The sequence below is a fragment of the Bombyx mandarina genome, chromosome 13 (assembly GCF_030267445.1).
Source record: "Bombyx mandarina strain Sakado chromosome 13, ASM3026744v2".
NCBI lineage: Eukaryota > Metazoa > Arthropoda > Insecta > Lepidoptera > Bombycidae > Bombyx > Bombyx mandarina.
Genome location: NC_143220.1, coordinates 4,444,644 through 4,467,461, shown reverse-complemented (window position 1 = coordinate 4,467,461; position 22,818 = coordinate 4,444,644). Strand labels below are relative to the sequence as shown.

General features: G+C 37.5%; 1 protein-coding gene across 5 annotated transcripts in view; it reads right to left on the bottom strand.

The window, feature by feature from the left end:
- The window catches only part of LOC114239787 (adhesion molecule nephrin), a 241,423-nt gene that overhangs the window by 51,216 nt on the left and 167,389 nt on the right, over nt 1-22,818 (bottom strand). For all 5 annotated transcript variants that reach the window (XM_089732570.1, XM_028170173.2, XM_089732571.1 and 2 more), the window contains exon 4: nt 2,695-2,891. In XM_089732570.1, the coding sequence (XP_089588696.1) occupies nt 2,695-2,891 (197 nt within the window). The remainder of the gene's footprint in view (nt 1-2,694; nt 2,892-22,818) is intronic.

Here is a 22,818-nt window from a genome sequence, read left to right as displayed (position 1 = left end):
AGAGACGCTCATAATGTAAGCAGGTAATCCATTTCGGTAATACGGCTTATCTTTACGCACGTTTTAGATACACCCAAAGTCCTCATAAAATTTTAATTCCCAAACTGACCCACATTTTTAGTGTCAGCGGCTAACGTAAATCATCTTGAGAAGAGAGCGGAGATGGGACATAGGATATCGATAAAGGGATTTTTTTTCTCTGAAATTAGTGTTCAGACATAATCATTATTGCCGAATGCTGCAAAATTTCTAATAGTTTTTCAAACGTATACTATCTCGTATTTTGTGGCTTAAGGTCTGGCTTCTAAGAAATCGTATTCTCATAGACACTTATTAAATACTATTTAGGAATGAAGGCAAGAAAAGCTTTGCTTTGTAGCTTAGAATATAATCTTCGAATTGATTTGCCGTGGCTGCTTTAGTGTTCTTTCAAGATGCTACTTACGCACGACGAGTCAGCCCGCATCAAAAGCTAGCATGTACTGATTAATTGATCACTGGCATCGTTCAGAATTTACGCAATAAAACTGTGAATTTTTTTTCGAGAAAGCTACCAAATAATGCAACTGCAACAGTCAAATAATCTGTCACAATATCTAATAAAAAAACAATCGATAAAGGTGCACAGATAAATCACTACAATATAAAGTTGATAAGTGAAATACCTCTTAGATGATGTTTCCATGTCAAATCAGAAACAAATATTGTTTAACTTAAATTATTTCTGTCGCGGAACATTATTATTCTTATTCTTTCTCGTTTCAAGGGTCGATTATTATAAAAACAGTCAACAATTGTCACTGTTAAATAACGAAATTCTGATTTCGTCTTCACGTCTCAAGATGGTGTTTGAGTTATGATCTCAATAAACTCCGATAATCACTTAATACTATGTGAAATATGAATACCCATTAACGCAATAAAAACGATTTTATAATTCATACAAGACATAAAACTAGTTCAACGAAAAGTAGGAACGTAGATAGATATATTACGAAATCACGATGAAATTGAGCTCATGTGAGAATTCCGATTGTTATCACACTGCAAAACGAAGTGGAAATAATCAAATTAACTGTCCAATCACTCTATGCAGTTCCATGTTTATTATTTCACTCTTAAATCTAAAGTCATCACTTTGTCACTATTTCGGGTGTGCAATTACAATAAGTACATATTTGCAATAAGTATAATTAATCTTCTTAAATAGGCCTTTCATATGAACACACTGATAAAAGGGTATTTTCCAGAGTCTCTTTTTCTAAGGGTTTCCTTAAAAAATATTTTGAAGAAGTATATTCTTTAGAACTTTTCATACATAATGGAAGAGAATCAATCGTACGGTCAGATGTGGTATGGCAAAAGTGATCATTAGAAAGCGGGGACATCGCAACAAATTTCAGAGTATGAATTATTGCACCTCTTGACTATAAAAGTGTACAAGAATAAACTGTCTGGTACACCAAAAGGTCTACGGCTTTTGACACTAAATCTCTACATTCTTAAAACGAGATAGAGATAAATTTTATGCGCAACGATGATCTTGACACAAGGTTCTTAGTCAATGTAGATAGTGAAAATGTTTCCCTCAGTCCAACGAATATCTCTCAGTAAATATGTAAAGCGTATAGACCCCGACTGAGGTGAGCTGCCGACACCTTTGCATCCCCGATGGTTTCATGCCAAAAATAGATGAGAAAGTGGTTCAGACACATTTGGTATCAGCATAAAAATTTTCTCCACACCTCAAAACACAAACGAAGATTTGATTGAACGATAGATTGCCTGATAAAATAATACTTCTTTAGTCGATCGCTGTCACAGAAATCGATATCTGTGACAATGAGGACGCGACGAATCACATCCCTATTTAACATTTTCCTAAACTTTCCGTGTTGATTTCACAGGATAACAGGGGGTCAAGTTTACGATCGTACTAGTTTTTATCGAGATTGCTCGACGACTTTTCATAGCTTTTTGTTAGCCCGCTGTTTCGGGGTGAATTATTTTATTAAAACGTAGAAAAAGGGGAGAGATACGAGCGAGAGATTAGGTGAGAATTTAAGAGTTCCGCCTATCTGCCTCAAGATCGTTCCCGAGATACGGGTATAGTTTTTTCAGGCACCTGCGATAAAGGAAAGGTCTGGTTTATCGCCTCCGAAGTGGAAAATTTGAAGCTTTTGTACTTACATAGATTTTATTGAAGTTGAATTTTGTCATGTTTTATTCTTCCTTCAAGATATAAAACATAATACATATTTGCGATCGGATAACTTATCTGATAATATTGAAAGTGAAATACGTATTTTAACTTTAAGTTATTTCGTATTAAGAATCGAAAATCGAAGATTTTTTAATTTTCCCTTATCTATTTAGTGATTAAAGCAGCTCATAGTTTGATCAATAGGTTTAATTATACCTTCTATGGTTTCCGTTATAACTCTACACTGTCGTTCGATCTGTGCAACAAAGTACACCAGGAAACTCCACTAAAGTAAAATGTCTTTAATTTTTTTTCTATAACCTTTAAATTTTCTCATAGGATGTATTGTAATTTGGTAAAGCAAACGCCAAAACACAACACGCCAAACGCAAAAATCATTTGTGCGTTTCGTTCTGAAGAGTAGGATAAACCATTCTATGTAGAGCAGTGAAAAAAAGCACCATTAAATTTATTTACAGAGTAACACCTACCTATTACGTCAAGTGCAATCCTGTAGTTCCTGGTGGGTGAGATTTGGAAATCGACCCTGCATCTGTAGACGGCTCTGTCTCGGGCCTGGACAGCATCCACGTGGAGACCAGAAGACGGCGTGCTGTACCAGCGGGCTCGGTTTGCGAAGGGCTCGTCAGTCCAGTGAGCAGACGGCCCGAGCACTCGAGTGTCATAGCTGTAAAAAATGAGAGGACGTTAAAAATACTGATGGCAGAACCTTTTGTGAGTCCGCGCGGATAGGCACCATCACCCTGCCTATTTCTGCCGTGAAGCAGTAATGCGTTTCGGTTTCAAGGGTGGGGCAACCGTTGTAGATGTCTATGGGCCTCAGTTACCACTTAACACCAGGTGGACTGTGAGCTCGTCCACCCATCTAAGCAATAAAAATATATATATATGTTTAGTTAAAAAGAAGCACTTGACAACCCTAAACTAGGGTTTTCTCTTACTCAATATGTATAACATTTATATGAGACAAGACTGCACGCAGACTCGAAATGCCAAACACAATTTCTAAGATACTTATATCTAATATAAAATCTGAGCTTCGTGATACACCAGCTAGGTTTATTCATCAAAAAAAGATCACAGAGGCGATAAAATCACGTGCAGTTTCAAAGCGTTCGTATCTCGAATGAACACAAACGGTGTTTTTATAGGCCCAAACATTTTGCAGACATTTAAAACCTATTTTACTCTATCGACTGTAACACACGATTGCTTCATGATTATAATTAAGCGGACCGCGATACTTATCCAAGTGCCTAAGAATTAGGCAGGACCGCGGTTCTTATCCAAGTACCTAAGAATTCATCAGTAGGGTGAATTTGTGTTTATCTGTGCAAAATTATTATTTTTTGGTACACGAACACGAGTATACTTCTTCTTAGCGAAAGTATTTTTGAACACAGATTAGGGACATACTTTCCGAAAATTAGTTACGTAATTAATAAGCCCCTTTCCTATAAAACATACCACAACGGTCTTTCTGTAACTTCTTCGAACTTTTTATCATATAGTAAACGAAAGACCAAGTTCACTACCTAACTGATGTTAAGTGGTGGAGCCTATAGACATCATACTATGAATGCAGCATCTATCCTATCCAGCAATCGCGTCTCGCGAGATATGAAATCTCATAGGTTACAAATTTATAGCAGTATTACAACTTTTGTCCCATCCTACAAATCAGAACACATGAAACTCCACTTCGCGGTAGAAAAAGCACAAATCTAACCTATGCTAAGCTTTAATAACCTATGAATATAAAGTTTCATGTTTATTTTGCACTACAAAGCCACTTTGAATTTGCAAAATGAATATCCAGAAGACATTCATAACAAGAACATACTTCAATACAAAAAGAAGACCGAAATAATTCCCATCGAAACCGAAATCAGGGAAGCGTATAGAAATAAAACAAATAACGTTTTCAAATTGAGATTCGTAATTTAAACAAATTTGTATTTCCGTAACTAGAGGAGAGAATCTTGAAATATTACATTCATTCATAATTGGACACGTTGAACGTTGAACGTAAATATAATTTAAAGGGGTGAGTAGGGCTGCGAATCTTTCTGTGTTTTATTGCCGGCATCTATGGAGCGATCGTTGAGTGCACAGATAATATTTTTTTAAGGACATCAACTTTTATTGTTAGGAAACAGCTTCAATAGATTCTAAATGGCCATCGACACAACGTAGTAAAGATCTATGCCTTTTTTTTTTATTGCCTTTGTAGGCAGACGAGCATACGGCCCACCTGATGGTGAGTGGTTACCGTCGCCCATTGAGTTCAGCAATGCCAAGGGCAGAGCCAAGCCGCTGCCTACCGGCCAAGCCGCTGCCTACCGGCCAAGCCGCTGCCTACCGACCATGCCGCTGCCTACCGGCCAAGCCGCTGCCTTTTAATAAAGCTAGTTGAAAGTTCGCATTTAAGTCGAAAATCTAACATTTTACTGGTGGTAGAACCTCTTGTGAGTCCACGCGGGTGGGTGCCACCACCCTGCCTATTTCTGCAGTGAAGCAGTAATGGGTTTGGGTTTGAAGGGTGGCGCAGCCGTTATAACTATACTTGAGACCTTAGAACTTATATCTCAAGGTGGGTGGCGCATTTGCGGGATGTCTATGGGCTCCAGTAACCACTTAACACCGGGTGGGCTGTAAGCTCGTCCACCCATCTAAGCAATAAAAAAAAACATATTTCCGCAAAAATATTATTTCATAACTTGACCTTGTATCAAGGAGGCATCAGATTGTGCCTATGAACTGACAAACTGTTTATTTTCCTTATGACTCAGTGAATCGTGAGCCTGTTTGCCCATATTTGCTGGCAAAAAGAGAAATAGATTTTAGTAGATATGTATTCGTCACTAAAAGTACCTACACTGATTTGTTCTTAACCGTTGCGGCTATACACAAAGCAGTATTGTAAAATAACACTATTATGAATACATTATAAAGTGCAAATTTTGGAAAATAGCCGTTTAATAATAGTAAAGAGTAAAGTTGAAATAAAAATCATTTAAAAGATAGAATTACAAATCGAACAAGAGAGCTTAAGATTCTAAAATTTACAATTAACCAACCAAATCAAGCAATATTAATAGAATTAAATTCATAAGCCGCAGCAAGCGTAAGCTGGCAGTAAAACATTAACGTCAATGAGAAATTTCTGATCGCGTTTCTTAACATTCCAAATTCGAAACAAAATCAAAGAGCCACGGAAACTCGGGCATACAGCCCAAAAATAATACCGATAAAATTTTATCACGACTGGAAATTTTGACAGACACAAAAGTTTCGGCTCAGCGTAGGAGGGGGGGACTCCTTTGCATAATTGCTTCGGAGTTGAGTCGGCCGCTCCTCAGATTCTCTGTGAAGTGACGAGTGCCGGCGTAAATTTTATTAAGAAGTTACGAGTTTCACAACTACGCACGACCTCACCTGGTGCTGCCAAAATGGCGGAAAATATTTAGGTCGGTTCATACGGTGCGACGGGAATATTCTAGTGTAATTTGAAGTCGTAATTTGTAATTAAGTAAGTCGTAAGTTGTAATTTGAAGCTAGTCAAGCAAATAAAACTTTAAAGTATCCCCGGATCGTTTGGAACCTCTGGGTCTGCGGAGGGACTTCGGTTCCATCTGTATTTTGTACCGTATGTTCCATGGGGAGTGCTCTGAGGAATTGTTTGAGATGATTCCCTCATCTCCTTTTTATTATCGCACTTATCAATTTATATGTAAATGAACTAAAACGTGAGCTCAGCAGCACCAGAGTCGATTGCTACATAGGACGGTGTGTTCATCTACGATATAAGCTACGCAGATGGCATGTCGATGCTGAGTGTATCAGTTGGTGACCTTAGAAAACTTATGAAGACATACGAAGACCAATGTCTGATGCATGGGTCGGTATTTAATTATGAAAAATCATAGGTGTTTGGTTGGATAGCGTTGAGGCGGCAGGGAGAAGACCAGAAACTGTATCACCGGTAAAACTCAACGGGACGTCGCTAAAACGAGTTTTCTTCTTTAAGTGTCTGGGTAATTTTTATCCCCCTGATCTCAGTATTGATGCCGATATTGAACGAGAACAGAGGGCATTGTTGATAAGGGCGAAAATGCTGGGTCGCATGTTTAAATGCTGCTCACTAAAAGTAAAAGTACCTCTTTTTCGGACCTTTTTTTCCCCCTACCTAAGCTGATAGCCTTGAGAGGCCATTTCAGCGTAACCTTAACTAGTAGGTGAGCTCACGGGGCTCAAACCGGAGTGATGCTAACACTGAACCTAGCAGGAGCAGTGCTTCGCAGAATCGACCACTGGATCTGAAACGCGACTCACTGAGAAGATTCGGCGAGAAACTCAGCGAGCTGTGTCTATGGGTTAATTCGCTCGTCGAGCCCTTCGTCGCAAGTGATGGGTTCGACGAGGACGGTAACTGGTGGTTGTGGTACCTAGAAGCACCGTTAATGGATCCATAATGACGTGTTTTGGGCGACGTCGACGTTTGGACCTACTGCATGACCTTTTACACGTGCAGCCTGTAAGCTGGATATGGCCAGCAATCGTACAGCTTTCAATATATCAATGCGCGTAGGATGCTCGTGAGGCTATTCCGCTTCTGTAGCGCGTCAGGTATGGCAAATGCAATAGTAAATTGCGTCCGAGGGTTGATGGTGGCATTCGCGTAATGATGTCTATAGATTTCGGTAACTACTTTACATCAAAAGAGCCGTAGACTCGTTTAACTATCTACGAAATGATTAAGTAAATAGTTGACATGTTGCATCTGCGGTGAACCGCTTCAGACACAATGAGGAAAACCTAATGAGAAACCTACATCGTCAACTGTTCATCACTTGATGAAATAATTTCGAGCAGATACACGAGATGAGTATTAAAAAGGAAGAATAACTTTGGATCAATTAAAGATAAGAAATGATGACTAAAACTTAGTCCAAGACACGTTTGTATTTGCAAAATTGAAAATATCGAATCATGTGAATCGGGTATGCTCGTGCACGCATACGTAGCCTTAATATAAATTATAATTAATTATAATTGCTGTGTGAAGTTCAGCGGAATTCGGCTTGCGGTGGGGTCGACATTCGGGCGGTCTCGGCGAAAGCCGTTGCCGTAATTACATCGTCTTTTACAAGCCGTACTGCTTCGCGTAAGGCGTAATGACTTACTTCCCTTCCAGTATTTAATAGCCGCTTTATATTTTACGGGAATTAACTTGAAAATTTTGCGGTCGCGTGCGCGGTTATCGAGTATGCGAAACGTCAACTAGTCCCGGAAACGTGAAAGCGAACACGGGCTTTGAACGAAATATGGCAATCTGAAAATATTTAATGCTAAAACAAAATTTCCTCCAGCTTGTTAAGTTTTAACTGCTTAAGTTATACGAGTAGTAATGTGTTTTAATTCAAATTCATAAGAGGTGCTAAGTCTTTAAAAGGCTCGCAGTAGATCATAAAGAAGTAACACTGAAGTTGAAGTTAATCATGAGATAATATTTACACTTATGGCTTCTTAAGCACAATGAATACTTTTCGTAATAATGTAAAATTATGAGTTCGAAAGCTAATACTACCTATCCATTCCTACCGCTACGAATTTATCCGCAATTTTTTCTTTAGAAGGGTTACTATTTAGAAAAGCTGCTGGTATCAGGCAAGGTATCTGGAAGAAGACCCAGAGGCAGAAGTAACATGCGCTGGTCAGACTAGATACGCTTTACTCCCAACGCTCAGTCTACGATGTCATCCGCGCAGTCAAGGATAGGCAGGGCTGACGCAGGATAATCCAGGAGAAAGTTATTAAACGAGACCACTACCCTCAGCATTGAGGATTATCGACGCAAGGAGAAGGAAACTCACTCACATTGTACTTACTCGCGCACCTCTGGTGCTTTATACTGGTGGTAAGGCATCTTGTGAGCCCGCACGGATTGGTACGCCTTGCCTATTTCTGCTGTGAAGCAGTAATGCATTTCAATTTGAAGGACGGAATAGCGGTTGCACTGAGAAAACTGAGATTTAGAACTCATGCTTTTCATATCCATACCCTGTTGATGGGACAAAGCAAATCCGTCGTCGCCCAAAAAATGTGTCATCGGATCTCCCAGAGCCACTCTCAGTGCCTTTAGGCTCTTCAAGTACCTCGATGCGACGTGCGAACTAGTCCATATACAAAAACCACTGAGTTTCTAGCCAAATCCTCTCAGTGGGTCGCGATTACGATCCAATGCTAAATTCTGCAAAGTACTGCTCTGGCTAAGGCCGGTTTTAGCACACTCTCAGGTTGAACCCCGTAAGCTCACCAGCCATGGCTCTTTAGGCTACCAGCGAATAGGAAGCGAAAAAAAACATGTCACAAGGTGGGTGGCGGCACTTAGGTCGTTGATGTCTATGGGCTCTAGTGAACATTTAATACCAAGTGGACCGTGAACTCGTCTTACCATCTTAGCGCTTAAAAAAAAATCGTGTCACATTTTGACTGCACTATGAATTCATCTTGCAATGCAGCTGCTAGCATTATTAAGCTTTTAATAAATCGAAAAGAAGATAACTCATTTAATAAATAAATCGGCAGGATTATACTTACTAATATGTTTAAGTTTAAAAGATCTCGTGGAAGAAACCATGTGCACTGGACTGATTAAGTGAAAATCCTTATCAAAACCCCATTTAACTAGCGCGTGCGCCAAGCCCCAGTTCGCCAACTATGGAGAGCAGCTATCAAGGCTCTAATAAATAAGGATTCCACATGACCACGACTGCTCTGCCAAGAGTAACCAACTATGATGATGATGATAATGATCACGTTTAAGTTAATCAAAAAACGAGAATCTCGGTCGGTGTCAGCCCTATTTAATTCTTTCTTTTAACAAACCTCACATAAACACCAGCCTATCTTCAATCACGAATACCAGGAATTAGTGAACAATTTTCTATCAGATTCACACATCGTTTTAACTCACGAACGAAGTCCGAGTAATATGGTAATTACTGGGAAAATGTATTCAAACGTTACGAGCAGTAGACACGCAAATGTGTTCCCAGTCACCAAATATTCAGCTTTGAGTATTTTTATATATTATGTACGTAGGTAATCAATCATTTCAAAAATTCAATACCTTTAATTTCTATTGACAATGAAATTGACTAGGTTTTCGTTCGTTTCTTTTTATTCATTCCTTTTCTAATACTTTATTTATTCCTTTTGTTGGATAGTTTGGTTTGTAATTTTTATTTTCATTAATTTACATGTAGTCGCAAACAATTTGACGCAAACAATTTTTTACAGGTGGTAGGACCTTTTGTAAGTCCGCACGGGTAGGTACCACCACCCTGCCTATTTCTGGCGTAAAGCAGTAATGCGTTTCGGTTTGAAGGGCGGGGCAGCCGTTGTAGCTAGAGAACTTAGAACTTATACTCGTATCTCAAGGTGAGACGCACATGTACGTTGTAGATGTCTATGGGCTCCAGTAACCACCTAACACCAGGTGGGCTGTGAGCTCGCTCACCCATCTAAGCAATAAAAAAAAGAATTGCTTCATCATCGAAATATAGTATCTACTTAGGTAAATAATAATCGAAACTTGGATTTTTTTATTATACAAAAACAAATACAGTCTTGTTGTTCCAATAGTCAAAGAGATCGCCTCAAACATACCATGTTTTATCATTTAATAATGTCGGTAAACACGAAATCAACAGTAAGGCAATCGTGCTAGCATTTTAAAAAGGTACTATCAGTAAAGCTACTTACAAAGATACCAAAACTTAAATAGCCCTAACATCAATGTACGTCGGACTGTATGAAAAATAGTTCATGGTGCATTTGCAATTAAATTTTAAGAACTTACGACTCTACAAAATCTCGCTCTCTAATAGGACTTCTTAGGATTCGGTTTCTTTATCCCGTAAAACAATAATGTTTTGGTGGTAGGACCTCTTGTGAGTCCGCACGGGTAGGTACCACTACCCTGCCTATTTCTGCTGTGAAGCAGTAATCCGTTTCGGTCTGAAGGGTGGGGCAGCCGTTGTAACTATACTGAGACCTTCGAACTCATATCTCAAGGTGGGTGGCGGCATTTACGTTGTAGATGTCTATGGACTCCGGTAACTACTTAACACCAGGTGGGCTGTGAAGTCATCCACGCATCTATGTAATAAAATAAAAAAAATCAATGAACGATCCAATCCCAATGTTAGATCCGAATCCGATCGAGACTTAAATGTTATCTGTAAGATCAGATCATTCCCATTATGGGACTTTTTGGCGGGAACGCGAGGAGTGAAGTTGTGTGATTTGTTTTATTTTGTCTATTTAGTGTTTCTTCAGGTTTAATTGTCCAATAACGGTGGTTTATTAACTGCTTAATATCTGTGAAAGGCCACAAATGGGGGAAAATGAAACAAATCCGCTGGACGTAACTTCTCGGGATCCTCCAAAAAGTCCACTGAAAAAATCTCAGTAAATGACCACCATTTTACTCAGATCATATTTCATCCTATGTTATCTCATTTCATTTAATTTCATCCCAGTTGATTAATATCTCAAATTAATAATCTTCATTTCATTTAATTTCACTCCATATTATCATTTTTCATAAACTATGAATATAAATTAAAATAAGACATGACTTAAAGGTCTTAGTTACCAGGTCATAAAATACCTTAAAAAAAAATCATATTATGTATGGACTCTGTCAACTATTTTCAATCAGATGAGCAACGAGAACTTTCCTAGTAAAAATCATTTCGTAACGTAAATATTTACTTAGTAACCTAAAATAACTCTGAAATATTTATTATGCGTGCTCTAAAATATATTATTGTTAGAACGTTATTCAAAGGCCAATTCGATTTAAGAATTTGCATAATATGCGATGATCAGAAATTTATCTCGTATGTTTGTCTAAATGAAGCAATGCGTGAGCCATTTGCACAACACTGAATATACACAAATCGGTTCAAATTGATCGTGCAGCTACCGAACGCTGTACTGCGGTTTGTTGGAGCAACCAGTGATGTGACATATTTTGTAAAATAATTAAATTTGGGAAAATAATATTACTGATTGGTTTTCTTATAGCTTTATTGCTATAGTAGCCACTTTGTCTCTAGTATTCAATAGCAATCGAAACAATTCGTAACAGGATGACCGGAAACTCAACTGCTACTACGGTTGGCTATAAAGAGTTTTAATCTTTAAGCATTGAAATCGCGCAGTAGCGAAGTCGTCGTGGCCTAAAGGATAAAGACGTCCGGTGCATTCGTGTTGAGCGATGCGACGGTGTTCGAATCCCGTAGGCGGGTACCAATTTTTCTAATAAAATACGTACTCAACAAATATTCACGATTGACTTCCACAGTGAAGGAATAACATCGTGTAATAAAAATCGAACCAGCAAAAATATAATTTGCGAATTACTCTGGTGGTAGGACCTCTTGTGAGTCCGCACGGGTAGGTACCACCGTCTCTGTAAGCTGCTTTAATTGATACACTATTACAAAAACACAAGTCGATATACATATTTTATATTCATTAATTGAAAAAATATATTTGTCGCTAAGCCAAATATTCATGATGCTTAAAAATTAATTTGACGTCCGCGTTTGTTAATCTAAACAAATAGGATAAATTTAACGTATAGGGCGATCACAAATCTCATGTAAGCGGCAATAATCGAATGGGAATTTAAAAGCAGGAAAACAAAATGCGACAACACTATGCTGCTAAATTTGGCTATAACTCAATAGAGGCGCTACGTGCATACCGCACCTGTATTGATCTAGGGGTTGCACCGCGTAGTTCATAACATAGAATACCAAATAGAGATTGGTACACAATTCAGAAGTTCAACAGATACAATTGATTGCTTGTATGAGGCGTGCAAATCTTGCGGGTACAGCTATAGACGATTAGTTTAGCGCATAACAAGTAATACACTAGATAGTAATATTAGGATGGATTCCGTTTTATTTATTCTTGGAAAGTTTTGGGAACTAAGAACTTTAGTTCTTGGTATAAAGGGCTTTTATCGCTTATAATTATTAAATGAATTGCTGTTCGTTAGTCTCGCTAAAACTCGAGAACGGCTAGACCGATTTGGCTAATTTTGGTCTTGAATTATTCGTGCAAGTCCAGAGAAGGTTTAAAAGGTAGGTAAATATGAAAATGCTCGGAATTAAATAAAAATAGCAATTTACTTTCTCCTTTGATGTGTACTCCGTCGGACGGACTCCTTTTGTTTGTTTTAAGTTTATTTTATACAAAACTTAGGTCTTTTATTTATCGATTGAGACACTGCGAAGTCTGCCGGGTCAGCTAGTCTTCAATAATTTGTAATGAACAATTATAATCGTTATATTATATCTATATATGGCTTTTATTACAAGTTTACGGTTTGCAGCGCTATTAACTTATGCAGTTATATATCGGTGATAAATTGTACGACTGGGAGTAGTTACACTAATTGCAATATATAGTTCGGTCATTTGGTTAGCTGCTTAAATTTTATTAGCTAGTTTAAAAGCTCTTTCACATCGTCAAAAGTTTCGATGCAAATGAGCGTTTTAAATATGAAGTTTTTTTTTTGTTATTGCTTTAGAGAATCAGATGAACTTAAGGCCTAGTAATCAGTATTTATTGCAACCGATAGATATCAATTACAATGTGAATGTTGCCACCCGTATAGAGGCACTATTTTACCCTACAAACTGGCATGCATAACTGCTTCTCGGCAGAAATGGGCATGTTGATAAAGTTTACCAATGTGGACTCAAAACAATCCTAACACTAGTCGAAGAATATAATAATATGCCTAGCGTATTTGAGTTAATATTATTATGTTCATTATAAAAACACGTTTGTTGGGTTTTGTGATTCCACTAGTGGATCCTGGTTGCGCTCGGTTACAAATTATTGCACGCTGATTTGTACCATTGCCAGGAAATATCTTTGAACAAGTACACAACTAAATCAGATGACTTGCATATTTTGTAAAGGAAGAAACAGCTAAAATAAATTAAAATTAAAAATAAAAAACAAATAAAAATATTTGTAGATAATTAAATTATGAGGTAATAGAGGTATTTTGATAGCGGTATAATTTTAACGATAGACGGCGGCTTGGCTCTGCCCTTGACATTGCTGAACTCCATGGGCGATGGTAACCACTCACTATCAGGTGGGCCGTATGCTCGTCTGCCTACAAGGGCAATAAAAAAAAGAAAAAAGAAAAAAAAGGAATTAACTAATCTAAATGAAATTTAAAATGATTATAATATTTAAAGAATAAACAATTTAGTTTTATTCTATTTAGTAAAAGATCATTACATTATTACTAATACATAATTATAATAATCATATATAGTATAATAGCTATACTAATACATATATAAAATAAATAATTTCGATTTATATGCTAATTCAAACATTAAAATTTAGTACAATATCTCGTCGAAACATCAAACAAAGGTTAAATTGTGTCGATTTCGATTCCTGTGAAATTATCATATGGGCAATTATTTAAACTTGAATTATTCAAATGACTGACTGAATGATGATACATGGGTGGACGAGCTCACGGTCCACCTTTTTTTATTTATTGCTTAGATGGATGGACGAGCTCACCACAGCCCACCTGGTGTTAAATGGTTACTGGAGCCCATAGACATCTACAACGTAAATGCGCCACCCATCTTGAGATATAAGTTCTAAGGTCTCAAGTATAGTTACAGCGGCTGCCCCACCCTTCAAATCGAAACGCATTACTGCTTCACGGCAGAAATAGGCGAGATGGTGGTACCTACCTGCGCGGACTCACAAGGGGCCCTACCACCAGTAATCAATATAGCTGTTAAGATCAAACTGGTGTAAATTATGCTTTCCAATATGAAAGGCACAAAAGTTGTACTATACAATGGGCCTTGAAATTTTTTACCTATCGATGCAACAAAAAAATACCAATCTCAGTCAAAAGCTAATCGTTACGCGATTCGTTAATTTATAATAATAATAAATATAAATTAACAATTCGTTAATTATTATCTATATATTAATACGTGAAGCAAAAACTTTGTATCCCTTTTTACGAAAATTGCGTGGACGGAGGAGTATGAAATTTTTCACACTTATACAGAATATAGAGAAGAAGTGCACAATGCTAATATTTTTTTAAAATAATGCATAAAAGATGCATTAAATCAACAAAGAAAACATTACACACACTACATACCATGTATTTGACGCACACACGCATGTATACTATTTATTGTCAAACTTTTGTTCTTGACGTCTGTGGTCAAATTGAGAATAGATTAAATTTTGTTTGTCTTTAATAATATTTTTTTATAGTGTAGCCTTGGCGAAATTTGTGATTATAGAAATATAAAAAGCAATCATAATAGTGTACAAACTTACAATTCCAATTAATTATTATTATAGTCGAATTTTGACTACTGCGGGATCTCTAGTAATATCAATAATACAATTAAAATAATTATGTTTTAACTAATTCTGCACCGTAAATTGTTAATAACATATTTAAATCAGATTTTATAAACCCTGAACATAACGAGGCTAAGATTCCCAAGTTCGGCGTCTCGAACTTTCCAAACGTCAAACTTTTGGATCATTAGAATGTTCAACGACAATGAAAATTAATAAGGAATTTTTCGGGATTGTTACTTGTAAACTTAAATTTATAATTAGTATTCGATTATCTGAAACTGGGTTATCATATTTACAGTCTCAGGGTTGTTTAGTTTTTCAATTCAGAAATAATGAGACTACGAGGGCGGCACTGAAAATTTCGGGAATTAACGAAGTGACACAACATTACTATTTAAAAATGTATTTATTGCATTTCGAAGTATTCTCCGCAAAATTTGACACATTTTTCCATACGATGGAACCAATCATTGAAGCAACCATTCCATTCGGAAGTTGGGGTCTCCAAAATGGCCGTTTTATAGGCGTCCACAGCTTCTTCAGGTGATGAAAATCTCTGTCCACGCAATTTATTCTTTATTTTAGGGAAAGTATAGAAATCATTAGGGCTTAGGTCGGGGCTGTACGGCGGATGGTCTAATAATTCTATGTTTTCTTGCTCTAAAAACTCTGTTGTTCTGTGCGCGGTGTGAGAACTCGCATTGTCGTGATGGAGGATGATGCGGCGGTTGCAGTTCTCTTTACGGAGTTCAGAAACGTCCTGTGGCAAACAAATGCTAGCATACCATTCTGCATTAACCGTTCTTTGTCCCTCAAGACGAATAGTCGTAACATGGCCGGTTTTGGAGACAAACGTGGCCACCATTTTTTTTGCAACACTCCGTGAACGAACTGGTTTTTCTTTCGGGTTCGTACGCTTATATCCAGGATTCGTCACCTGATACAATGTTGTATACAGCATTTGAGGATCCTGCGTGGAATCTTTCGAGAGTTCTGACGCACCAAGTAACGCGAGCCGCTTTTTGCTCTTCACAGAGCGAATGCGGTAACCATCGGGAAAACAACTTTTTTACACCTAATTGTTCATGCAAGATTATTTGTATTTGACTCATGCCAATGTCTAAAGTTGCCTGAATTTCGCGGTATGTCACATGTCGATCTTCCTCAATCAGCTTACGCACAGCATCAACGTTTTCTTGGGTGACTGCAGTTTTTGGACGACCTTGACGGGGATCATCACTGAGCTTGACACGTCCACGTTGAAACTCAGCAAACCAACGATCAATTGTGGTTTTGGATGGGACTTCATCACCAAATGCAGAAATCATACGGTCAACACACTGTTTTTGTGTTAAACCACTTCGAAAGTCATAATAAATCATCGCTCTTGAATTTTCTAGAGTCAATTCCATTTTCTCAACGACTAAACAAGTTTGACAAAACCTCGTGACAAGACCGAGAATCTTCTTTTAAATAAATAAATGGTATTCGACTTTTAAAACCAAGGAGTTTTCAATTAAAAAGATTGTTTTTTTTTTATTAATAATAACTTACTCATCCTATAAACATATTATAATCCAAATCTTAAACAGTAACTATTACGACAAACGCTAAATCCAATTTATTTCGATTTTCGTCATCATCCTAAGAGCTATGTCATGTATCATCTCGTGATTCTCTTCAACCAAGGTTCCTCAGCCTCGATTTTGGTGGGTATTGGAACTTCTTTATTTCAAGAATAACCCCCAGGCCGATGGCGATGGCTGGTTCTTTGAGCGAGCTTCTTTCAAACGTTAGTGGTGAAGTCCATAACACTCTTTGAGGTCCGGTATAATCAATGTCGTGCTCTCCTTTTAACCCGGAAATAATATGCAAACCTCGCGACCGGCTGGTACAGGCGCTCAAGGCTTAGGCTGCTGAAGTACCACCAATGAAGTTGCGGCGAAACCGAGTGTGTTTATCTCGTCTTTTACATTGTACCGGTTCTATTGCTATCTAGCATCATCGCTATGAGTCCTAGAACGCTATGGTCGACTTATCATTGACTGGTCTTTTTGCAGAAAGAGGCCACACGGAGCATAGGATAGAGACTCACTCTATCTGCGCATCGATCCGCCACTGTTAACCTGGTTCGAGAGGCTTAAACCTCTGCAGCCCTTGTCAGAGGTGGCCTGTCTAGATTCAATCTCAATCCGCATAGAGTTCAAAGTAAACATAGAGCAATTGGCGGTATCGCGGAACAACCCAGCCAGCTAATTTTAGCCTAGCATGGAGGAGTAAAACGCACTCCCGATTTCAAGTCAGATGATTTTAAATCGACTATAACACATCCAAGAAAATATATGTGGAATAACGTATTCTCCGTAATTAATCTCCGTAAAACGTTAGTAGATGATTTACAAAAAAAGTATTGTTGACTGAACTTTCTGAATGAGAACCTTCTGGTTATTGTATTGGAACATCAATTTAACGCTTAACTTTTCTGACATACAACTTCGTTGAACCTTCCAACGGGTCCCTCAATTATAACTTCTTTAATTGGGGCCGTGTTGATACTGATACATTCGGACTCAAACAAGGAAGGTAAATAAGAAAAGCCCGAAAGGACGAGACCAATGTTTGTAAAGGATCCAATGTTAAATATTCATCGAAAAGTCAATTTGTTAATTTCGTACAGCACAAAACTGTTTCAACTCATATATCTTGATATTTTATTATTAATTTAACTATATATCAGGGCACATTTAAATTGTGTTAATTTTATCGATTTTTTTTAGCCATTAAAATTGAAGTGTTCGATTTTGCATTGAAATATTTCTCAACTAATGTTCAGATGAAACTAATTAAAAAAGATGGAATATTATTATATTATAGGTATATTGCCCTTAGTATTGTTGTTTTTTAAATTTGGACGGTTACAAGGTGAGCCACAAGAACACCTGCCTACAACAGCCGTAAAAATAAATATAACGTGTGATGTTTGCACTGAACAATATGTCAATATTATCACAGAGATATAATTTTTTTGTTTATTTTTAGGCTAGATCGTCCAAGCTAGTCTCCACAACAGCAAAACGAAATTTCATTGACAAGTAAATAATTTCTAAATGAAAATCTAATGCATAATTTGTTTTACAAATACTGAGAATATATTATTATGTACGTTGACATTCAGAGTTTTATATTTGTAATTGCGTTAGGAATTCTTATTCTTCTATAAGATTTTCTCAAACATAGATAAAGCAACTTTTATGCCGAAAATTTTATCGATTCTTTTGAGAGAAGCATTTAACAAGAGCTTCTTCTACACTACACTACTTGAGAATTTAACACAAGTTTTCCCTTGAGGTAAACCTAGTAAATAAAATAAAATAATATTTAGTATTGGTTATTAGTGGTATTTACGAGTATAAGTTTTTGTTGATTCTATTTTAATTGAAGCAGTTTATTAACAAAAAATCTACTGTACAGTATGAGTACCAATATATGAACTCATTAAAACCTATATCAGTGTTTAGTTAAACACCGAGAAATATTAATTGAGAAACAAAATCTAATTCCGTGAGCTTTCAGTTTGTTTTCGACCCGGAAATCGTGAAATGGCTCTTCACAAATTAGCTTACGTTTGACGTTCCGAAATTCAATGAACGTTTTGTGGTCCCGGGTCCGCCTAATATCACATTGCGGGAGGAAGTCGGGGCTTATTCGTTTCGTGTTTAATTTGTCAATCTAAATTTTCTGTTTATTTTTGTCAGTCGTTTACGTATCAACGCGACCTCTCCTGGGTCGGGTGCTTAAGTAATCAATTTTAATTTGGAACAGTATTACTTTTTTCATTGCTTAAATGTATTTTAGGAGTATATTTTCATTATTCGACCGCCTCATTATTTCTGGTGCCAGTGAAACTGACTATAGCAGAACTTTTTTTCCCTACCTAATCTCTGGTATCTTAAGGGGCTATTCTAGTTTATCTCAGATAGATAGGTGAGCTTACGGACTTAATTTGAGAGAATTTGCTAACACTAGCCCTGAACCTATCACCAGAGAAACCTATCACCACAGTGGGCTAGGTTAAAAAATGCTTCTCTCCATTGCTCCGGTGAATCCGATGGTTGCATTTTACGAAATCCACGGGAAGAGGAAAGGTGAGAGGAATCTATGCCGTCACAGCACAGCCAATTAGTAGGAGCGCCATATAAACATGCAAACACAGTCCAAAAAATATGTTTTTAAAATCGTGTTAAATACCCGTTGTAGGTCTCTCTTGTACTATTTTCCTTTTAAAAAGAATGCTCAAGAAGGAAAGTTCCTACCGATTTCCACGCTTGACTAACTCCCATTTCAGTTTAGAGTGAGGATATGCTTCAAAAACGTAATTGGATCCATGGGACCAGAAACTTTGCGAAATGCCGTGTGTACACTAGTTTTAATTCGAAAGTTAAACAAACAATTTGAGTGAAACTCTGTTTTATAGATTACTTTTGCTTGCGTGGAAGCCTTTGCGTATTTAGAGCACTCGTATGCGAGAACATTAACATTTGTTGTTTTGGCACTTTATTTTATTTTATTTTTTAATAAAAAAATACCTCTTGTGAGCTAAGCTAAGCTATTGCTTATATGGGTGGACGAGCTCATAGCCCACCTGGTGTTAAGTGGTTACTGGAGCCCATGGACATCTACAACGTAAATGCGCCACCCACCTTGAGATATAAGTTCTAAGATCTCAGTATAGTTACACCGGCTGCCCCACCCTTCAAACCGCAAAAAACGCATTACTGCTTCACGGCAGAAATAGGCAGGGTGGTGGTACCTACCCGCGCGGACTCACAGGAGGTCCTACCACCAGTAATTACGCAAATAAAAGTACAACGTTACAAAGTTTTTATTCTATTTGACAGGCTATTTACATTCGAAAAGTGATGATTACCACTTATTTAAGTGTGCGAAAGTCACTTTTTAGAGTGCAAAGTCAAATGCTGAATCTGCGACAGAAACAAATAAAATGATCGTAGCTTGGTATGGTGTCTGCTAGACGCTTTTTCCGCAAACCAAACCACGAATACTGTTCTTGTAAAACTAATACGACTGAGATGACTTCAGAACTATGCGACGAGTCGGATCCGGAACTCCACAAAGCGCATACACAAATTTAAATATAGCGTTCCGATCCGAACGCTATCGCATGCGAAACTTTACGGATGGAATGTGAATAAGCTAAATTTTAATGTCTGTGAAACTAGTTGTTCTAAAATAAATGTAGTGTTTTAATGTTATAATGAAAATTCCATGAAAATTCATATTCATGCTCGGTATTAAATAAAAATAACAATTTTGTTTTTCCTTTGAGGTGTTCTCCCCATCGGACGGATTCCTTTTGTTTGGTTTAAGTTTATTTTATACAAAAGTTTAGGTCTTTTATTTATCGATTGAGGCACTACGAAGTCCGCCGAGTCAGCTGGTAAGCAATAAAAAAGTTGAAACACGAAAAGGACTACAGCAGATACACTTGAAATGAGTTCCCAAATTTGAAAGATGTCAACATTCTGAACGAAATGAGCATCGCGCAAAAAATATAGGTCACACGCGACATAGGCACATGACGAAATTTCATATCATATACGTTTTTAAATGCAATGTGGTAAAAAAGTAGCTACTAATGAATTATTACAATTTCCATTCATTGTACAAACGAAATATCAATTACGGAATTCACATTATCTTGTCTATATGTTACTATTTTCTATGTATCTATATGCTTTGTCTCTATGTATCCGGTATCTTATACAAAGTTAGGCGCTTTTTTTTCTACCTAAGCTGATGTTCTAGAGACCATGTCAGCGTCACCGGGCTAGTAGGTGAGCTCACGGGCCTCAAACCTGACGATGTTGCTAACACGAACCCTAGCAAGAGCCGTGCTTCGCAGAATTGTAGAGCCTGGTTGTAGGACCTCTTGTGAGTCCGCGCGGGTAGGTACCACCGCCCCGCCTATTTCTGCCGTGAAGCAGTAATGCGTTTCGGTTTGAAGGGTGGGGCAGCCGTTGTGACTATACTGAGACCTTAGAACTATATCTCAAGTTGTGTGGCGCATTTACGTTGTAGATGTCTATGGGCTCCAGTAACCACTTAACATCAGGTGGGTTGCGAGCTCGTCCACACAGCTAAGCAATAAATAAAAAAAAAAGATGTCTATGGCTTCCAGTTACCACTTAACACCAAGTGGACTGTGACGGGTTCGATGAGAACGATGACCGGAAGTAAGCCGCAAGTTCCGTAATTTCGTCCACTCATATACATATTATGTACATATATCACTAGGAAACCTATCCTTAAAGTTAAACGTGATCTTACAGACATATTTGTAAGCACTACTTTACTGTCTCCTAATCCTCGTCTCTGGAAAGTTGAAATTTTTGGTCAAAACACTTTCATGTTCTAAGCGGCGGATAACAGGGGTTTTGTCGGAGTTTCCCGGAACTCGGGATAAAAGTAAAACTGGCCTCTTTGGATAAGCTGTTATCAGGCATGACATGTGGAGTGATACGTTATGGGTTTTTTTGAGGTATTTTTCATACCTCTTCTATTAAAGATATTATTAATATTCAGATGCCTCAAGGGATTTTTTGACCGGTTTCCTTTTCCCTTTTAGAGCTTAATTTGTGTGATATTTTTCATTCAACGTTTAATTTTGTTATTAAGAACCCGAACATTATTATTATTTAAATATTTTCGGTACCGTCAGCCATGTACGAAGAGAGGTTCAGGCTGTCATAATATTATTTGATATTTTGAATGTCTCATTATCATCTCCTTACAAATTTACTACGCATATTTCTCGGTTAAACTAAGCTATTAATACTATTTAAGCATAATGGTACTATCACCGATTTTAATGAGTTTCGGAGATAATTAAAACTGACCATATTATTGTGACCACAAAAATTAGAAAAAAATAGAAATATCAGATTATACAACAATAAAGCTGAGATCAACCCGTAAATTACTTGTTTTTCTTTCACGCATATACTACTATCTTTTTCAATCTTATATCTTTATATAGTTTATATGACTAATATACGAGTATGTAATATCACACTTTTAGTGTTAACAAACATAATTTAGTACACGGCTGATAAGTAACACCTTAATCGCTCAATAGTCGCTAGCAACTTCAAAAACTTATATAGCCGTGTTGACCAGTTTAGAAAATATCAAACGTTCTTACCTAAACAAATAAGTTTTATACAGTTTAATCCACAATTAATTACGCACCAGTAATTACGCAAATTATAATTTTGCGGGTTTTGATTTTTATTACACGATGTTATTCCTTCACCGTGGAAGTCAATCGTGAACATTTATTGAGTACCTATTTCATCAGAAAAATTGGTACCCGCCTGCGGGATTCGAACACCGGTGCATCGCTTCAACACGAATGGACCGGACGTCTTATCTTTTAGGCCACGACGACTTCAGCTATTACCGAAGTTTCGATTACTTCACAGTTGCCATCATGGACTAAAAAGAGTTCGCATAATATTCAAGCGTAATTCTCATGGTCGAACACAGACATCGAAATTAAACCGTAAAAATCCTCCCTTCTTCTTGCGTCGTGACCTTTACGCAGCATTTTTGTTCAGACTATGTTTTTTACTGGTGGTAGGACCTCTTGTGAGTCCGCACGGGTAGGTAGATACCACCACCTCGCCTACTTCTGCCGTGAAGCAGTAATGCGTTTCGGTTCGAAGGGTGGGGCAGCCGTTGTAACTATACTTGAGACCTTAGAACTTATATCTCAAAGTGGGTGGTGCATTTACATTGTAGATGTCTATGGGCTCCAGTAACCATTTTACACCAGGTGGGCTGTGAGCTTTTCCATCCATTTAAGCAATAAAAAAAAATGTTCCTCCACTATTTCTTGTCGTCCGCGTCCACACTGTCCACACCATCTACTGTGTCCAAAGTCGTCTTAATTTACAGCGTCTTAATTTATCGGAACAGCGCATGAGACTACCCCCCTTGGCCTCATTCCTTCCAGTTTGTCGTTGATAAGTAGTTTTCAAGATTGTCACCCTTCTTCTTCGCAACGTGATCGTAAACATATCTTAGCTATATATCTAAGTTTTACACAAAGC